Here is a 21,400-nt window from a genome sequence, read left to right as displayed (position 1 = left end):
TTACTGGTTTCAACTACCCAATAAAGTGGTCAGAAATTGGCAATTTCACACAAATTTCGAAAGATGCCAATTTCAAAATAGGGTCCAGAATAAACAATGCAGACATTCCTGGCACTAAAATAACATTTTCTCTGTTCATCAGTCATATCTCCAAGCCCCTCTAATATTGCTCTTGCTTTCCATTTTGAATTTTTAGTCACAAAAAAATAGATTTACTGTTATGCAGACTACTGCTTTGTTGCAATAATTGTATAAATAATGTCAACCCACTCGTGACTGTGTATTAGACTGGCCAGTTGGACACGTATTGTTTACTCTTGAACAGTGGAAAAAAAACAAACATTTCTGTTACTTTGAGCTCAATTTCAAGGTACTTTTCATCGTGAAACCAATCAAAATCATCTTTATTTCTGCAATATATCTTCCTTCTATCCAATGAGACCAAGAAAACAAGAAAACAACCATAAATACCATACGAAAATAAACCTCAAAGTAAGCATTTTAAACCAAAAACACAGTCGGAGTTTTTTTTTCTCATTATGCACTGTGTGCTGCAGGATTTCTTTTATACTATGAACACTGACCACTCAGACCCATTCTCTCACATGTAGCTCTACCAGCTTTCTCCCGCTTGATATGAAGGCATATTAATACGGCACCAACATTAGCTTGTAAGCCATACTAATACAACACCGACAGTGAAAGGGTTAAACCAAAAACACGGTCTCAATTATTTCTCATTATGCACTGCATGCTGCAGGATTTTTTTTCATATGGCACACACTAATTGCATAGACCCATTCTCTCATATATGGCCCAAATTTTATGCTTACAGCTTATCTGAGTGAGCTGAGCTCGTGTCATACTACAATGGCACAGCCTATGACCAAAGCCATAGTACTACAACACAGCCAGTGAAGTCGTTAAGACTGAATTTGTTGGTAGTTATCCATACAGATATTTTTAGGAGCTCATTACTGGTATACACAGGCTCATGTACCTTACTAGATTAATATTTCAAGAACAACATTCTTGAATGTTTTATGAAACTGAAGTGAAAAACAAATGTAATATCTTCATACAGTGTTTATTTACATTTCACAAAATACTACACCAATTTTATTTGGAAATATTGTCATTAATCCTCGTACCTGTAAAATCCAGCAGGAGGATGTTTTTTAAGGAAATCCTTAACTGCTGCAGGAAAAAATGCAAGAAACTTGAATCTAGTTCCCATCTTCAGAGGGTCTGTCAACATTTTAAACCCAGAGATGAGAGATTTCTGCTCATCAAGATGACAGTGTTTCATCAAATTCTGAAAAAATGCAAAATTATTTTAATAAATAATTAAATAAAAGGAACTCGGCCACCATGGACAAAATCCAGGTTAGCGAACAAATCAATTTCTTATTGCTTCGTGTTTGTGGGAAAGTGTAGATATTGCCTTCTACAGCTGCAAGTTAGGCTCAGAGTCCCATAACAAAGTATGGTAACTCAAGCTTCAGAGCTCCAATATCCCTGATGCCTGCATTTTTCCCCATTGTTTGAATTTGATGCTATTTCAAGGTTTAAGTATTCTTTCATAAGAACATAAGAAATGAGGAACATAGCAGTAGGCCTACTGGTCAATACTAGGCAGCTCCTTCTGAAACCCAAACTCATTAACAAAAGTATGTATTCGGACAACCTATTTTCAATGCTACCCAAGGAATAAGCTTTGATAACCATATTAACTCATGTTGTGTAATTCCCACTCAAATCCGGTTTTCTTGATTTTTATTTTCTTGACTCGATTTTCTCACAAGATGTATCCCTTCGATCCCCGTTGGGGAGGGGAACCTTTAGTCTACATCACTCATGATGCATTTCTCGAACAGGGTGAAGATTAAACCAGCAAGTGGGACAGTCAATGACAGTCAATGCCACTAATGGCAGCTGCCATTAGTGGCATTCTGCGAGTCAAGCGTAATGGGATTCTCTTGCTAAAAGAAGCTTTCGTATTAGTCTGTTCTGACAACATCAAGGCTGAGAGACTAACCACCACTGATGCTACCACCACTCTCCAACAGTGAGGATTTCAAGTCATGACTTCCCCAGCTTTGAGGGAAAAGAAAACTGTTTTTCAAGTGGCTGGACAAGCTCATCACTGCTCAAGATATCGCAGCAATCAAATCATCCACAGAAAAACAGAACACTTGGACCAAGTTAGAACATATCACTAAGATACCAAACGCTTCCTCCATGCTGATGGTCACCTTCAGTGATGTCAACATGGCAGCCAGAGCTCTTGCAGAGGGACTGGCTATTCACTATTTTCACATCAATCCAGCCTACATTGAAGCAGAGAAACTCAGTCATATTCCACAGTGTTATAACTGTTACTCATACCTGCACACCACTAAAGATTGTCCCACCAAGGACAAGAAGCTCTGCTCTGCCTGCGGCAAAGGACATGAATTCAAGTCATGTACTACCACCACTCCACCCAAATGCCTGAACTGCAAGAATGACCACCATACCTTTGCTGCCAAGTGTCCAACAAGGCGTGAAGCATTCAAGAAACAAACTGAACAACATAACACAACCACTGATCAAACTACAACACATGCTCCTACAACCAAGCTCCAAGTAGATACAGTGGACCCCCGAGTTTCGTGATTAATCCGTTCCAGAGAGTCTGCCGAATGACGAAACCATTTTCCCCATAAGAAATAATGGAAATAAAATTAATCTGTTCCAGACACCCAAAAATGTTAAAATAATTTTTTTTTTTTTTAAATTAAAAAAAGATTTACATACTGAAGACAATGAGAAATCAAGTACATACATATATGAAATATTAATATTAGACTTACCATTACTGAAGACTTCTGGGTGGATGGAAGATGGGAGGAGGGGATAGGAGGAAAGTGTACACTATTGTTTGGAAGGAGAATCTCCTTCCATTAGGACTTCAGGTACCAAGTCCTTATCTGGGGTTACTTCCTTTCTTTGTTTTTTAAAGACACAGGGAACAACTTGAGAGTCACTGGACCACTGTCGCACAAAATATCTGTCCAGAGAGCTCTGTTTCTGGCGTTTCTTTAAGATTTGTCTGAAGTGGGACACAACACTGTCATTGTACATGTTACCAATACAGCCTGCAACAGCTTTGTCAGGGTGAAGTTCATCCATAAATGTTTGCACTTCAGTCCACTTTGCATTAAACCAGTCTAGAAAAATTCCCTTTGTGACCCATGCCTTATTGTTAGCCTTCCACATCACACACTAATTACTCTTGGCGACACTGTTTTCCTTGAACACTCTGGGATTTTCAGAGTGATACACCAGTAAAGGCTTCACTTTGCAATCCCCACTAGCATTACTTGGGAGTGCCGTTTCCTCCTGCGTGATGTAGGTCCTCTTTGGCATTTTCTTCCAAAAGTGGCCTGTTTCGTCACAATTAAACACTTGTTGGGGTTTGAATTCTCCAGTGTCTACGCACTCCTTAAACTCCAGTACAAACTTCTCAGCTGCTTTTTTGTCAGAGCTGGCACCCTCACCATGCCTTATCACACTGTGAATGCCACTACGCTTCTTAAATCTCTCAAACCAACCTTTGCTGGCCTTAAAATCACAAGCATCACCACTCGTTGCAGGCATTTTCTTTATGAGATCGTCATGCAACTGCCTTGCCTTTTCACATATTATCGACTGCATAATACTATCTCCTGCTAACTGTTTTTGGGTAATCCACACCAACAATAACCTTTCCACTTCGAGGATTTGCGATCTCTTTTTTGTCAGCATATCTACCCCTTTTGCAACAACAACACACTTTATTTCCTTTCCCTTTGCCACGATCGAAGTGATGGTTGAATGGGGTTTGCCATACATCCTGGCAAGTTCTGTAACACGCACTCCGCTCTCATATTTTTCAATGATTTCCTTCTTGAATTTGATCGTGTTCCTCGCTTTCTTTACCAAAGGGCTTGCACTAGCTTTCCTTGGGCCCCTGGTGACTTATTTAGCAGTTGCAAGCACAAAAATCAATGGATTATTATGAAATGTATTGTATGAACCTGTGGGGTGATGGTCATGTGCTGATAAACAATGGCACACTGAGTGTGAATGGTGCGAGAGACTGGCTTTGTGTGCGTGGTGACGGGCAGACACGTACCGGAGGGGTCACTGAATCACGAGTCCAATCACAAACTGCGAGGCTAAATTCTGCCGAAAAACCTTGCTGAAAGTCGGATTTCATGAAAGTTGATGCTGACGAAACTCGGGGGTCAACTGTACTTCCAAGATTCTCAAAGCCACCCAATCTGCGTCTTCCTCTAGTACTCCATCCCCTCCACCTTCTGAAGGCGACTCCACTAAAATCCTCTACTGAATCATGTATGCTCATGTACACAATGTAGCTGCACCTGGATCATTCAACACCACCATCAATGAACTCTTCAAATTTAACAATATGCCAGGATTCACATTCCCTGACTCTCCACCTTTGTCAGACATCATAAAATCCACTAGCAGCACCATAACGATCTCCACAGCTCCACCATCTCCACCACCTCCCTCCGCCGAGGAAATGGGCCAATCACAGGCCACTGAGACGCCACCAAATCCCACCAATGAGACCACCATCATCCTTGCCCTCCACCGCCTCAACCGACCAATCACTGACCTCTCCTGCCTCTGAGACCAAGTCAGACTACTACTGTATGCCTGGTATCAAACTCTACACCACAAAACCTTATAAGAACGTAATGTTTGTCCAAGAACTGGAACAACGACTCCGAGATGGGACTATCAAATACTCCTGTGATGAAGAACCACCAATTCCCTTGGATGAAGTACTACTCTACTTCCTTGCCAACCCTGGATCAGACCCCACAACACCATTCAAAGCACTGCACCTCACCAGAACGAAGTTCAGCGGTCTCTCCAATGGCTCGGTTATATAACCAATCTCTCAATGTTTATCCATTGTCAAGCAGAAGTTCCCCAGCACTTTGCTATTTAGCTAAAGTTGGGGTATTTCTCCAATCGACCCTGATTTAGCTGCCATCTCTATCCTTCCTGCTGCCTCCTGCCTGCCTTCCAAGCTGCCATCTCTGCCCTTCCTGCCATCTCCTGCCTGCCTCCCACAGCACACAGCTGTTCCCAGCAGCACTCACGCATCGACACAAATGCCTGCAGTATGTCTGCACAACTTGCCCAGAGTGGATGGGCCACTCACCTTTATTATCCCTCCTCCTACACCATCCCAACCCTTTCCCATGTTTCCATCCTAACCCATCCTTCTTCCTTCCCCATCTTACCGACACTCAGGTCAGAACCTTCAACCACTCAAGTCAAACCCCTCTCACTCATGTATTTATCTAACCTATATTTGAAGCAGCCCAAAATTTTAGAAGCCTCAATAACCCATTAGTCAAACTTCCACTCATCGACTTCTCTATTTCCAAACTGGTACTTTCCCATTCTAAATCTAAACTTATCCAATTTGAATCCATTATTTTGAGTTCTTCCTTGGAGGAATATCCTCAGAACCTTACTTATATCTCTTTTATTTATGTCTGTCCTCCACTTATACGCTTCAATCATGTCTCCCCTCATTCTACGTCTTACAAGAGAATGCAGTGCAATGAATGAATTTTGTCATTCTTCTCTGAATGTTCTCTAACAAATTTATATCAATTTTGTAATATGAAAACCAGAAATGAGCTGCATAATCTAAGTGAGGCCTTACTCATGGAGAGCTGTCGTATAACCTCTAGACCCTCGTTGCTTTTCTTTCTTCATATAAATCCCAGTAATCTGTTTGCCTTATTACTTAAGCTTAAGCACTGCTGTCTTGGTTTCAGGTTCCTGCTTACCATAACTAACTTCCTTTCACATTTTGTATGGTAGTAGGTTGGTAGACAGCAACCACCCAGGGAGGTACTACCGTTCTGCCAAGTGAGTGTAAAACGAAAGCCTGTAATTGTTTTACATGATGGTAGGATTGCTGGCGTCTTTTGTCTGTCTCATAAATATGCAAGATTACAGATACGTCTTGCTACTTCTGCTTACACTACACATTTATTTATACACACTCATCTGAGTTTTCTTTGATTTTATCTTAGTTCTTGTTCTAATTACAGTGGACCCCCGGTTCGCGATGCTATCGGTATCTGATAAATCCGGTAACCGATGCATTATATTGCAGAAAATTTGCCTAGCTTCCTGATACAAAACCCGGTATGCGATGTGGTTCGTACGAGACGTGTCCATGTGTGGCCTGAACTGCCCTGTGTGTGCCAGTGTTTACAAGCCAGCCAGTGTGCGCGCATCTAAGGATACATTCGGTACATTCCATGTTATCCATATTATCACTGTTTTTGGTGCCTGTTTTTGCAAAATAAGTCACCATGGGCCCCAAGAAAGCTCCCAGTGCCAACCCTTCGAGATCAAGGGTGCTAATGACTGTTGAAATGAATTAAGAGATAATTGCAAAGTACGAAAGTGGAGTGCGTGTGTCGGAGCTGGTCAGGTTGTATAGTAAACCCCAATCAACCATCTCTACTATAGTGAGCAAGAAAACGGCAATCAAGGAAGCTGTTCTTGCAAAAGGTGCAACTGTGATTACGAAACAGCGACCGCAAGTGTTAGAAAATGTTGAGAGACTGTTATTGGTGTGGATAAATGAAAAACAGATAGCAGGAGATAGCATCTCTCAAGCATCTCTCTTGCTACCTCAAGTCCTAATGGAGGGAGATTCCCTTTCAAAATGCTAACACCATCCACACTCTCCCCTCCTCCTATCCCATCAATCATCACCAGATCTTCATTAAAGGTAAGTGTCAATTATTCTTTCGTTATTTATTGTTATTTATTGTTATTGTTGCTATTGTAATTACTATTCTATTGCATTAAACTTAATATTTCATGTGGTAAAAGTTTTTTTTTTATACTTTTGGGTGTATTGCACGGATTAATTTGATTTCCATTATTTCTTATGGGGAAAATTGATTCGCTTTCCGATATTTTTGGTTTACGATGAGCTCTCAGGAACAGATTAGTATCGCGAACCGGGGGTCCACTGTACTTTTCCTTTTATATCCATAGGGAAGTGGAATAAGAATCTTTCCTTCGTAAGCCATGCGTGTTGTAAAAGTCAACTAAAATGCCGGGAACAATGGGCTAGTAACCCCTTTTCCTGCAATAATTACTAAAAAGAATAAGAAGAAAATTGTCAAAGTGGGAAGTCTGAATGTGTGTGGATGTTGTGTGAATGATAAGAAAGAGATGATTGTGGATGTTATGAATGAGAAGAAGCTGGATGTCCTGGCTTTAACCCTTAAACGGTCCAAACAGATCGACGTTCAAATTCATAGTGCTACAAAAGTAGATCTACTTTTTTTTTACATATTTTCAAATATAACAAAAAAATAATGTAGATAAAAGTTTTTTTTACAGGTTTTCAAATGCAAAACAAAAAAGAAGATCTACATTTTTTTACACACTTTCAGATGTTGAAAAAACGTATATATACGTTTGGACCATTTAAGGGTTAAGTGAAACAAAGCTGAAGGGGGTGGGTGAGTTTCAGTGGACAGGAATAAATGGGATTAGGTCAGGGGTTTCTAATAGAGTTAGAGCTAAAGAAGGAGTAGCAATAATGATGAAGGATAAGCTATGGCAGAAAAAGAGGGACTATAAATGTATTAATTCAAGGATTATGTGGAGTAAAATAAAGGTTGGATGTGAAAAGTGGGTTATGGTAAGCATATATGCACCTGGGGAAGAGAGAAGTTTAGAGGAGAGAGAGATTTTGGGAAATGTTGAGTGAATGCGTGGGGAGTTTTGAACCAAGTGTGAGAGTACTTGTAGCTGGGGATTTTAATGCTAAAGTGGGAAAAAATGTTGTGGAGGGAGTAGTAGGTAAATTTGGGGTGCCAGGGGTAAATGAAAATGGGGAGCCTTTAATTGACATATGTGTAGAAAGAGGTTTGGTAATAAGTAATACATATTTTATGAAGAAGAGGATAAATAAATATACAAGGTATGATGTAGCATGTAATGAAAGTAGTTTGTTAGATTATGTATTGGTGGATAAAAGGTTGATGGGTAGGCTCCAGGATGTACACGTTTATAGAGGGGCAACTGATATATCGGATCATTATCTAGTTGTAGCTACATTTAGAGTAAGAGGTAGATGGGCTAAGAGGAAAATGGCAACAAGAAGTAAGAGGGAGGTGAAAGTGTATAAACTAAGGGAGGAGGTAGTTTGGGTGAAATATAAGCAACTATTGGCAGAAACGTGGGCTGATGCAGGTATAAGTAATAGGGGGGTTCAAGAGGGTTGGAATAGTTTTAAAAATGCAGTATTAGAACGTGGGGCAGAAGTTTGTGGTTATAGGAGGGTGGGTGCAGGAGGAAAGAGGAGTGATTGGTAGAATGATGAAGTAAAGGGTGTGATAAAAGAGAAAAAGATATCTTATGAGAGGTATTTACAAAGCAGAAGTGTTATAAGAAGAGCAGAGTATATGGAGAGTAAAAGAAAGGTGAAGAGAGTGGTGAGAGAGTGCAAAAGGAGAGCAGATGATAGAGTGGGAGAGGCACTGTCAAGAAATTTTAATGAAAATAAGAAAAAATTTTGGAGTGAGTTAAACAAGTTAAGAAAGCCTAAGGAACAAATGGATCTGTCAGTTAAAAACAGATTAGGGGGGTTAGTAGATGGGGAGATGGAGGTTTTGGGTAGATGACGAGAAGATTTTGAGGAACTTTTAAATGTCGACGAAGAAAGGGAGGCGGTAATTTCATGCACTGACTGGGGGGGAAACCATCTTTTAGGAGTGAAGAAGAGCAGGATGTGAGTGTGGGGGAGGTGCGTGAGGCATTACGTAGAATGAAAGGGAGTAAAGCAGCTGGAACTGACGGGATCATGACAAAAATGTTAAAAGCAGGGGGGGACAGTGTTGGAATGGTTGGTATTCTTGTTTAATAAATGTATGAAAGAGGAGAAGGTACCTAGGGATTGGCAGAGAGCATGTATAGTCAATTTACATAAAGGGAAGGGGGACAAGAGAGATTGTAAAAATAATAGAGGAATAAGTTTACTGATTATACCAGGAAAAGTGTACGGTAGGGTTATTATTGAAAGAATTAGAGGTAAGACAGAATGTAGAATTGCAGATGAGCAAGGAGGTTTTAGAGTGGGTAGGGGATGTGTAGATCAAGTGTTTACATTAAAGCATATATGTGAACAGTATTTAGATAAAGGTAGGGAAGTTTTTATTGCATTTATGGATTTAGAAAAGGCATGTGATAGAGTGGATAGGGAAGCAATGTGGCAGATGTTGCAAGTAGTATATGGAATAGGTGGTAAGTTACTAAATGCTGTAAAGAGTTTTTATGAGGATAGTGAGGCTCAGGTTAGGGTGTGTAGAAGAGAGGGAGACTACTTCCCGGTAAAAGTAGGTCTTAGACAGGGATGTGTAATGTCACCATTGTTGTTTAATATATTTATAGATGGGGTTGTAAAAGAAGTAAATCCTAGGGTGTTCGGGAGAGTGGTGGGATTAAATTATGGGGAATTAAATACAAAATGGGAAGTGGCACTGCTACTTTCTGCTGATAATACTGTGCTTATGGGAGATTCTAAAGAAAAATTGCAAAGGTTAGTGGACGAATTTGGGAGTGTGTGTAAAGGTAGAAAGTTGAAAGTGAACATAGAAAAGAGTAAGGTGATGAGAGTATCAAATGATTTAGATAAAGAAAAATTTGATATCAAATTGGGGAGGAGGAGTATGGAAGAATTAAACGTTTTCAGATATTTGGAAGTTGACGTGTCAGCAGATGGATTTATGAAGGATGAGGTTAATCATAAAATTGAAGGAAAAAAGGTGAGTGGTGCATTGAGGTATATGTGGAAGCAAAAAATGTTATCTATGGAGGCAAAGAAGGGAATGTATGAAAGTATAGTAGTACCAACACTCTTATATGGGTGTGAAGCTTGGGTTGTAAATGCTGCAGCGAGGAGGCGGTTGGAGGCAGTGGAGATGTCCTGTCTAAGGGCAATGTGTGGTGTAAATATTATGCAGAAAATTCGGAGTGTGGAAATTAGGAGAAGGTGTGGAGTTAATAAAAGTATTAGTCAGAGGGCTGAAGAGGGTTTGTTGAGGTGGTTTGGTCATTAGAGAGACTGGATCAAAGTAGAATGACATGGAGAGTGTATAAATCTGTAGGGGAAGGAAGGCGGGGTAGGGGTCATTCTCAAAAAGGTTGGAGAGAGGGGGTAGAGGAAGTGTTGTGGGCGAGGGGTTTGGACTTCCAGCAAGCGTGCGTGAGCGTGTTAGGTAGGAGTGAATGGAGACAAATGGTATTTGGGACCTGATGAGCTGTTGGAGTGTGAGCAGGGTAATATTTAGTGAAGGGATTTAGGGAAACCGGTTATTTTATATAACTGGACTTGAGTCATGGAAATGGGAAGTACAATGCCTGCACTCTAAAGGAGGGGTTTTGAGATAGTGGCAGTTTGGAGAGATATATTGTGTATTTTTATACGTACAGTGGACCCTCAGCTAACGATGGCATCAGCTAACGTTAAATCCAGCTAACGATACATTTTAACACAAAAAATTTCCCTCAGCTAATGCTAAATAACTCGCCCAATGCGATTCATTCGAGACACGTCCACCTGCGGCCTGAGTGCGCCTCAGTTGTCCTGTGGGTGCCAGTGTTTACAAGACAGCCAGTGCGGTCGCATCCACGCATACAATCGGAACATTTCATATTATCACAGCGTTTTTAGTGATTGTACCTCCAAAATAAGTCACCATGGGCCCCAAGAAAGCTTCTAGTGCCAACCCTGTGACAAAAAGGGTGAGAATTAGTATGGAAATTAAGAAAGATTTTGAAGGGTTTGGGGCTAACCCTGAGATGCCTATGCCAGTTGTGGAATCCATTGTGCCTACTTCAAAGATTAAGGAAATGTGTGCAAAGTGGGTTGAACTGCAAAGCTTTATGGATGAAAATCACCCTAACACAGCTATCGCAAGCCATGCTGGTGACTATTACAATGACAATGTTGTGGCCCATTTTAGGCAAATCTTAAAGGAACGGGAGGTACAGACTTCTATAGACAGATTTGTTGTGCGACAGAGGTCCAGTGACTCTCAAGCTGGTCCTAGTGGCATTAAAAGAAGAAGGGAAGTAACCCCAGAAAAGGACTTGATACCTCAAGTCCTAATGGAAGGGGATTCCCCTTCTAAACATTAACAACTTCCACACTCTCCCCTCCTCCCATCCCATCAATCATCAGATCTTCAATAAAGGCAAGTGTCAGTTTATGTGTATTAAAATTAATATTTCATGTGGTAAAATTTTTTTTTTCATACTTTGGGGTGTCTTGCACGGATTAATTTGATTTCCATTATTTCTTATGGGGAAAATTAATTCAGCTAACGATAATTTCAGCTAACAATGAGCTTTCAGGAATGGATTAATATCGTTAGCTGAGGGTCCACTGTATATACTTCTAAACTGTTGTATTCTGGGCACATCTGCAAAAACAGTGATTATGTGTGAGTGAGGTGAAAGTGTTGAATGATGATGAAAGTATTTTATTTTGGGGGATTTTCTTTCTTTTTGAGTCACCCTGCCTCGGTGGGAGACGGCCGACTTGTTAGGAAAAAAACTTCTATATTATTTATTACATAAGTGCTAGAGTTATGTACATTCCTCAGCTTCAGGACTGTACATTTATCTACATTGAACTACATCTGGCACTTTTCTGGCCACAACATGAGCTTGTCTAAATCCTAAAGTTAAGTGGCATCCTCCTCTGAATCAATTATCCTGCCTATTTTTTGAGTTAATGGTGAATTTGCTCATATCACTTATTTCCTCTATTCTCCCTCTACAACATATTTTTAGCATGCTTACCTAATATAATTGGCATAAATTGTTCCATATGCAACATGCCATACAAGTACACATACAGGAGTGCCTCGTTTATACAGCAGGTTAGGTTCCAGGCTACTGCTGTAAGGCAAAAATTGCTGTAGTGAATCATAGCCTTTTTTCACTCTCAAATGCATATAAAAGCCTGATAAAATGTTTACACTATCATATATTAAGTGAGTAATAGAGCTAAGCCTAAAAAATGCATATACAGTATACACATTACTTACCTTAAAATATATTTGTCCTTAGCTTGTAATGAGTGGTGTACAAAGTCTAAATAAAGAATGCGTATAATTGAAAACTGTTGCGTTAGCAAAACACCGTAAAGCAAAGCATTGTAAAGCAGGGCCCTCCTGTATCTACAAAACCACACATACTAGTATAATATGCTATCTTTATACAGTGGACCCCCGCATAACGATTACCTCCGAATGCGACCAATTATGTAAGTGTATTTAAGTAAGTGCGTTTGTACGTGTATGTTTGGGGGTATGAAATGGACTAATCTACTTCACAATATTTCTTATGGGAACAAATTCGGTCAGTACTGGCACCTGAACATACTTCTGGAGTGAAAAAATATCGTTAACCGGGGGTCCACTGTACTATGTACATTACATAGTACAGCACTGACTATTTCTATGTCCCATGTGGTAATGTGACTCCAGAATACACTCTACTGCCCATTCATGGAAATACAATCTGTGTTATAAGTCTTGTTGTTAGTGAGACAAAATACTGTAATTTCCACAAAGTAATTCCTTGATCCTATCATACCATCACTAGGTAATTTTATTATTAAAACTGAAGAAGTGTTGCCTGGTTTTTAAGCTTGTTGCAGCCTCCTACCAACCTGGTGGTTAAGTAGTTAACCTGCCGGCCTGCAGTACCACTGGGTATGTCATCAAATCCAATGTGGACACTACTGAGCTAGCCTGATTGACAGTGTTCACCAGACTCTCATCTGCTGATGATTGGCCTTTGAGAGCGTTTACTAGACTGCCTCATGGTGTACATCTTCTGGCAGTTGTGTGTATTCAACGGAATGTCTAACGGAGTGGACACCTGCTGACTTAGGCTTCTGTAGCAGACCTCAGGGACATGTGGGTCTGTGTGTCAGAGGACAGACACGTGGGAAGCCAGGCTGTGTGTAACCTGGTAAGCGTTGTGTCAGGTGACATGGACACGGTAAGTCAGGGTTGGGTAATCCGGTGAGTGTGTCAGGTGACAGGTGACACACAAGCATTCTTAGAAAAAAAGTCGGTGTTGTAACCCGGTGAGTTAGTGTCAAATGACGTGGTGAAAAGGACGTAAAGAGACTGTTAAAACATGGGGACAAGGCAGTGTCATGGATGTACCACAGTGAAGGAGTGTTATAACATGGAGCAAAGGGTGCCGTGTGACACAGAGAGAAGGGTGTCATATGTGACACGGAGAACAGGGTGTTGTGTGATGCATAAGAGAAGGGTGTTATAACGCAGAGACAAGGTGGTGTCATAGGACACCATGAAGGAGTGTCTTAACACTAGGACTGGTAGTGTCGTAAGACACCTGAAGATGGCAGTGACATATGACACTGGGGCACTTAGGGTCATGATGATTTACTTCTACACTGATTGTTTATGTGACATTGTATATTGTGTATGACTTTGTATAAAGTAGCTTGTTTATGTGACATTGTATATTGTATATGACTTTGTATAAAGTAGCTTGTTTATGTGACATTGTATATTGTGTATGACTTTGTATAAAGTAGCTTGTTTATGTGACATTGTATATTGTGTATGACTTTGTATAAAGTAGCTATACCAAAGATAAGAGTAGGAGTTAGACTCCTTGTTATATTTTTATGCAAAATATTTCTATAAGTAAAGATTATAAATTTTAGTGTTAATTTTTGTAATCCCAAACTTTCTCACGTTACAACACTAGTAACAGGCTAATGAAAAAACACTCAACCTGTGTAGAGGTAATGGTGTTTTTATGTTAAACTAGTGTTTTGTAATAAGCTTCAACAGGGTATAGCTCTTCCTCGTTTTATGCAACATGCATAACATGGACTTAGGGTGCTGTATAGTCCTTGTGGCTTAGCGCTTCTTTTTTTGATTATAATAATAAATAATGGACTTAGGGTGAGTCAAGCAAAATCACACACAGAGAACCTAACATAATTAAAACATAAGGATTCAATCTAAGACCATGCAAATTATGCATTTCTAGACCAATGTTCACCAAAAATGAAAAGGAGCTTACCACACATGCACCAAGTGGTCATGTACAAAAAGAAGAAAGAATGAATCTGATAAAAGAATACTGTATTGAGAAAAAAAAATCAATAATAATTCCAATACAAAACAAAATAGGGAAAAAAATTCCCTAGTTCTTAAATTGTTTATGTCAAAACATAAAAGATAGGAACCAAATGGGCATATACCAAAAAAAAAAATGAGAAAAAGGTTAATTTAAAATTTTGTCATAATCTCCCTGTAACCCTTCCTCCTCCCTCCACCAGCACCACTAAACCACAAACAACAAGACTGTCTTCATCTGGACTGAAGTGCACACGTCATGCATGCAACCATAGGACCTGTCTTTGTAATACTCATTTGTATTTTATAGTTATCTGTTTACAATAATGTCTTATCACTGATTTCATCATTGCTTAGTTAATCTTAAGTTAATTTTAAGCCAGCCCATAATGCTATGCACATAAGTGGCTTTGGCATGCTGCTCTTACCTGTATTTTTTGTACCTCTGTTTGTATGCTAAAATTTCTAAATAAATAAAATAAATAAAACTACATGAGGGATTCCACTTTACAGTGTTTTGTTAATACAACAGTTTTCTTTCAATTATACCCATTCTTCACTGATTCCGACTTCCTACAATAAATATATTCACCACCCACTATAAGCTAAGGACAAAAATATTTTAAGGTAAATAATGTGTCCTAGGTAGTAGGTTGGTAGACAACAACCATCCCAGGGAGGTACTACCGTCCTGCCAAGAGAGTGCAAAATGGCAGCCTGTACGTAATTGTTTTACATGATGGTAGGATTGCCGGTGTCTTTTCTGTCTCATAAGCATACAAGATTTCAGGTACGTCTTGCTACTTCGACTTACACATAGGACACATTACACATGCATGTACAAGCATGTATATATACACATCCCTCTGGGCTTTCTTCTATCTTCTTACTAGTTCTTGTCTTGTTTATTTCCTCTTATCTCCATGGGAAAGTAGAACAGAATTCTTCCTCCGTAAGACATGAGTGTTGTAAGAGGTGACTAACATGCTGGGAGCAAGGGGCTAGTAACCCCTTCTCTTGCAAAATTACTAAATTTAAAAAGAGAAACTTTAGTTTTTCTTTTTGGGCCACCCCGCCTCAGCGGGATATGGCCGGTTTGTTGAAAGAAGAAGAAGAAAAAGAGAAACTTTCATTTTTCGTTTTAGGTCACCCTGCTTCGACGAGATATGGCTGGTTTGATGAAAAAAAAAAAAAAGTGTGGGCTGTACATGAATTTTTTAGGCCTAGCACTATTGCTCACAGAATACGTATATGATAATGTAAACATGCTAAAAAGCTTTCATATGAATTTGAAAATGAAAAAAAATAAAAAGGCTATGTTTCACTTTACAGTGATTTTTGCTGTACAGCAGCACCTAAACAGCTTTATAAGCCGGGCCCTTCTGTATTCTTCCCTCTCTACCTCCACCACTAGTCCAGACTGTTAGAACAATTGGGTTATTACAATTTCATGAGTCAACTTCTTCTAGTTATTCATCAACAGAAAGCTCTGTTCTTTCAAAAATTATTGATGATCAATATTTTCCAGGCCAAGGCAGAACATTCATAAGTGTTGGTTTATTTGTTCACTGAAGCTCAGGTCTCTAAGACTACTAACATTCTCAAGGCTTCTGCCTGTGCTGTCAACAAGTGGGTAGTTTTAATAGCTCTTTTATTTCACCTTCGATATTGTACAGCATTCTGCTGTAAAAATGCACTAGCGGGTGATCTCATTTTAACAGCTAACATCTACAATGAGTAGTGTACATGCCTGACTGTTATTCAATGACAATGAACATGCATATTTGTAAGGGTTAACAGCCTCTTCATAGATACTGGAGAATCTCAGAGGGGGTTACTTATTCTGAGTCAACTATGTCCAAAATGCTTTGCAGGCTCAGTCCAACAATTTAATTCCTTCCCTCAATAAGTGCACAAAGGGGTTTTATTATTATTTTCCTAGAGAAAGAATAAAAGAATAAAGATTTTATTTCTTTGTAAAGGATGCTAGGAAGAGGGTTGTCACTTTTCACTCCATTCTATATATAACTGACTGACATAACCCCTGCCATTACTATTTCAGGCCTGATACAGCCAGCCTGATATTTTCAGCTTATATTTGCTACTATGTAAGCCATAGCTCTGTGTCTTCCTTTGCGGATGACACCTGGATTGCCATGGCAGTGACCTCCATCGAAGACACTGCAAGACTCCAAAAGGACATCAACCAATCTTCAAATGGGCCACTCTAAACAATATGAAGTTCAATGAAGAGAAAATTCAACACAGTGGACCCCTGAGTTTCGTAAGCCTAGCCCTTCGTAAATTTCACCTTTCGTAACATTTGTTTTGTCAATTATTATTATTATAATCAAAAAGAAGCGCTAAGCCACAAGGGCTATACAGCGCTGCAGGGTAGGGAAGGAAGCAAGGGAATTGGATGGCAGAAGGGAGGGGGGATGATCAGCAGGTTACAGAAAACAGCGGGGCAGGGGATAGTACGGGGGTAGAGGGTAGCAAGAGATTCAAGTAGAAAGGGCTGAAAGTATCAGAATTTGTGAAGTAAGTCAGTCGTTGTCAAAAAGTCAATGAGAGAGTCCGGATGAAAGGTGGGTCCATCAGCGAGAAGGGAAGGTAAAGAGAGAGCAGCGGGGCGAAGACGACGACAGAGGTAAATTCTGCGTGCTCGTTGATAAAGTGGGCAGTCCAACAGAATGTGGCTGACTGATAATGGAGCTTGGCAATTCTCACAGAGAGGAGCAAGACGCCTCTCCATGAGATATCCATGAGTAAGACGAGTATGGCCAATGCGAAGACGGGAGAGAGTAGTCTCCCAACCTCGACACTGGTGATAAGAAGACGGCCAGTAACCTATACTCGGTTTAATAGACTGAAGTTTGTTGCCGAGCATAGTAGACCAACGTTGTTGCCAACGGGTGTGAAGGTGGGAAGATATTACAGCAAAATAGTCCGTACATGGAATACCTCTATAAGAAACTGGTAGGTCATGTACTGCTGACCGCGCAGCAGTGTCTGCCTGTTCATTGCCCTGTACGTCAACATGACCAGGGACCCAACAAAAAACAATATCTTTATGCTTAGTAAAGATGCGGCGTAGCCAAAGTTGGATACGGAGGACTAAGGGGTGAGGTGTATCAAATTTTTGTATAGCCTGTAAAGCACTAAGGGAGTCTGAGACAACCACAAATGATGACACAGGCATAGATGCAATACGGATAAGCGCTGTAAGGATGGCATATAATTCAGCAGTAAAAATACTAGCTGAAGATAGTAAATGCCCTTGTACGATGCTGTCCGGAAACACTGCTGCGAATCCTACGCCGTCAGAAGACTTAGAGCCATCTGTGTACACAGCAATGGCATGAGAATGAGAGTGAAAGTGGTCAAGAAAAAGAGAGCGGGAAGCGACCGTAGACAGTTGGGCTTTCGAGCAAGGGAGGGAGAAAGAACAGACTCGAACAGCTGGAACTTCCCAGGGGGGTAGGGAAAAGTGAGATGCTACATGTACATAGAAAGGTGGTAGTTGAAGAGAAGACAAGAGCGAATGAAGGCGAAGAGAGAAGGGACGGAGTAAGCAGGGGCGGCGAACAAATAAAGAATGTCTACTAATATCAGTGACCATTCTATAAATGGAAGGATTGCGGAGATCATGAGAGCGTAGATAGTAGCGCAGGCAATGGGCATCACGGCGATCGGATAAGGATGGAACGTTCGCTTCTGCATAGAGGCTTTCGACAGGGGAAGAGCGAAAAGCACCAAGGCATAAACGTAATCCTTGGTGATGAATGGGGTTAAGGCTAGAGAGAGTAGCAGGAGATGCCGCTGAATAGATCTGGTCACCATAATCAAGTTTCGATAAAATAAGGGTGGAATGTAGGTGAAGGAGGGTTCGACGATCAGCTCCCCACGAAAGATGAGCAAGGGTTTTAAGAAGGTTCAGCCGGCTGTGACAAGTTGCCTTCAGAGAGGTAATGTGAGGTTTCCAGGATAACCTACGATCAAAGAGGAGGCCCAGAAACTTGACTGTATCATGTTCAGGGATACGTGAGCCATAGAGGTACAAAGGATGATCGGAGATGACAGAGCGTCTAGTGAAAGTGATTTGGTGGGTTTTAGTGCTGGAAAATTTAAACCCATGTGTGGTGGCCCAATTGGAAACACGGTCGACTGCATGCTGGAGAGAAACTGTAAGGAGGTGACAGTCAGCGCCTGCACAGGCAATAGCGAAGTCATCAACATAGAGTGATGACCAAATATTTGATGGAAGACTAGAGGCCAAATCATTAATAGCAAGGAGAAAAAGTGTTGTGCTCAGAACACATCCCTGGGGGACACCTTCAGCTTGGATAAAGTCCGGGGAGAGCACATTATTAACCCGAACACGGAAATGCCTGTCAGTTAAAAAGTTCTTAAGGAAGGATGGTAGATTGCCTCGAAGGCCTAAGGAGTGGGCTTGGGCTAAAATATTATACCTCCAAGTTGTGTCATATGCCTTCTCAAGGTCAAAAAATATGGCAATAACTGAGTGGTTATTTGCAAAGGCATTACGAACATACGTATCCAAGCGCAGTAAGGGGTCTATAGTAGAACGTCCCTTACGAAAGCCATATTGACGAGTGGAGAGACTGTTGTGTGTCTCTAAATACCACACTAAACGTCTATTTACTAGACGTTCCATTACTTTGCAAACTGCACTGGTAAGAGCAATGGGACGATAGTGGGAGGTTTCATGTCCCGTAGTGCCTGGTTTGCGGAAAGGGAGAACAATGGCGGATTTCCACAGCTGTGGAAGAACTCCTTGTGACCAAATAAGATTGTAAAGGCGTAATAGGACTGCAAGGGCTGACTGATGTAAATGTTGTAGCATACGAATATGAATGTCGTCGGGCCCAGCTGCCGATGATCGACAAGCTGAGAGTGTTGCCTCCAGTTCTTGAAGTGTAAAAGGCACATTATACTGTTCTTCTCTGAGAGAAGAAAAGTCCAAGGGTGCTAACTCTCTGGCAGACTTTGAGGAAAGAAATGAGGGGCATAGATGGAGTCCCTGAGAAATACGGACCAGATGATTGCCAATTTCATTGGCAACATCTAGTGGGTTTGCTATATCAACACCGGCAACCCGCAGAACAGGAGCCGGGTCAGGAGAATATTTACCACTCAGTTTTCGTACTTTTTTCCAGACTGCACTCATAGAGGAAGCAGAGGTGATGGTGGAGACATAATCTCGCCAGCAAGTGCGTTTAGCGTCACGGATGACACGGCGAGCGATCGCACGCTTCTGTTTAAAATCAAGGAGTCGCTCTGTGGTTCTATTGTACCGGTACCTGCCCCATGCAGCGCGTTTCAAACGTACTGCACGAGCACAAGCAGGAGACCACCAAGGCACGCATTTCTGAGAATGCCTGCCCGAAGTTTGGGGTATAGAATGAGAAGCTGCGGTGAAAACGGAGGACGAGAAGAGGTGTAAAAGCTCATCGATGGAGGACGAAGAAGGAACCTCTTTAAAAACAGTCAGGTGTGAGTAAAGGTTCCAATTTGCCCGATTAAATTGCCAGCGTGGGGTGCGAAGAGGTGGCGAATATGAAGGGGAAGTAAGAATGATTGGGAAATGATCACTGTCATGTAAGTCCGGGAGAACAGACCAAGTAAAGTCTAATGCGGTGGAGGAAGAGCAAACTGAGAGATCGATGCAAGAGAGAGTATGAGTCCGAGGATCAAAATGGGTGTGAGTACCTGTATTTAAAACATGGAGGGGGTGGGTGGCAAGAAAAGCCTCTAACTGAATTCCTCGGGAATCACAGTGAGACCCTCCCCAGAGGAAATGGTGGGCATTAAAATCACCAAGTAACAGAATCGGTGGCGGTAATGACGAAACAAGGAAGGCAAAATCCGGAATAGATAATGCCCGAGAAGGAGAGAGATATAAAGAACAGAGCGTATACCACCTATGTAAGTGGATACGGGCTGCTGTGTAATGCAGCGAAGTATGAACAAATAGCTGATGGTACGGAATATCAGTGCGGAGAAGAAGGGCACTTTCATTAAAGGTCCCATCAGGAAAAGGATCTGAAGAATACAATAAATTATAGCCTGAGATGTGAGAAATAACAGCAGAGTGTAATTTTGGTTCTTGTAAGCAAACACCAACAGGGGCAAACTGGGAGAGTAACATCTGAAGCTCACCCCGATTACCCCTGAGGCCGCGTATATTCCACTGTAAAAAGGCCATGATTGGCAATGATAGAGATACTTGAAATCCGCAGGTAAGGGTTCCTACGGACTAGAAGGGTTAGAAAAGTCCACATGCGGAGGCAGTGGAAAATGTTCAAGCAGCGAAGGAACGGTGCGCTGTGAAGAAAGGAGTTGCGCAGATGGAGCAGAGGAGAGAGAAAGAGCGGAAGGTGGATCAGTGTCCATTGATGGTTTGGTCTCTGCAATATATTCAGAGATTGCTTCAAGTGTTTCGGAATTCAGAGATGTCGTATGGGAGACAATATTGGGAATGGTAGGGGGAGGATGAGTAAAGATTGGAACTGTATTGGACTGTACCAAGGTAGGGGGGGGCGAAAGGGTGGAGGGAACTGGAGAAGCGTGGCAGGGGACAGAAGAGACAGGAACCTGGGAGGTGGCAGAAGAGGAAGAAACTTGGGAGGGAACAGGGGAGGAAGGTACATTACGAGGAGGAGGGTGAACCTCTGCACTTGTAACTGAGCCAGTGAGAGGGGAAGAACTAGGGACAGAGACAGGGAGGGTAAAATGAGGAGGTGGAAGATGGGTAGGAGGTGTTACCGGACCTTTTTTTGACTTTTGAGAAGTAGAGGGACGATTGGGAAGAGGTGTCGTACGAGGTCTCGTCGATACTGAGGCTTGTAAGAGAGAACTCGAAGAAGCGAGATTAGACTGAGGCGTTGAGGTAGGGACGTCTGAGCCGAGGACAGCAAAAGGATTAGATACAGGAGTGATTATGGGAGAGGTAACCACAGAGGTGGGTGTAGAAGACGGGATACCAGAAGTGGGGGGACGTTTTGAAACACGGGAATAAGAAACACGTGGGAGTCTCCCTTGGAGGCGGAGATGAGAAACTGCCATGGCATAAGGGAGACCTTCTGTCTCTTTGAGGTAACGGATTTCCCGCTCGTTTAAATAGACCTGAC

The 21,400-nt window shown here is 41.4% G+C and overlaps 1 protein-coding gene across 5 annotated transcripts in view; it reads right to left on the bottom strand.

Annotated features, from left to right (window-relative positions):
• Positions 1–1,068: 1,068 nt before the first annotated feature.
• Positions 1,069–21,400, bottom strand: part of LOC128702286 (protein arginine methyltransferase NDUFAF7, mitochondrial) — a 166,449-nt gene continuing 146,117 nt past the window's right edge. For all 5 annotated transcript variants that reach the window (XM_070102068.1, XM_070102072.1, XM_070102070.1 and 2 more), the window contains one exon: positions 1,069–1,315. In XM_070102068.1, coding sequence (XP_069958169.1) covers positions 1,139–1,315 — 177 coding nt within the window. In that variant the 3' untranslated portion in view covers positions 1,069–1,138. The remainder of the gene's footprint in view (positions 1,316–21,400) is intronic.

This window comes from Cherax quadricarinatus, chromosome 80 (assembly GCF_038502225.1).
Source record: "Cherax quadricarinatus isolate ZL_2023a chromosome 80, ASM3850222v1, whole genome shotgun sequence".
NCBI lineage: Eukaryota > Metazoa > Arthropoda > Malacostraca > Decapoda > Parastacidae > Cherax > Cherax quadricarinatus.
The sequence above is the reverse complement of the archived record's forward strand: the minus strand, read 5'-3'. Positions and strand labels throughout refer to the sequence as shown.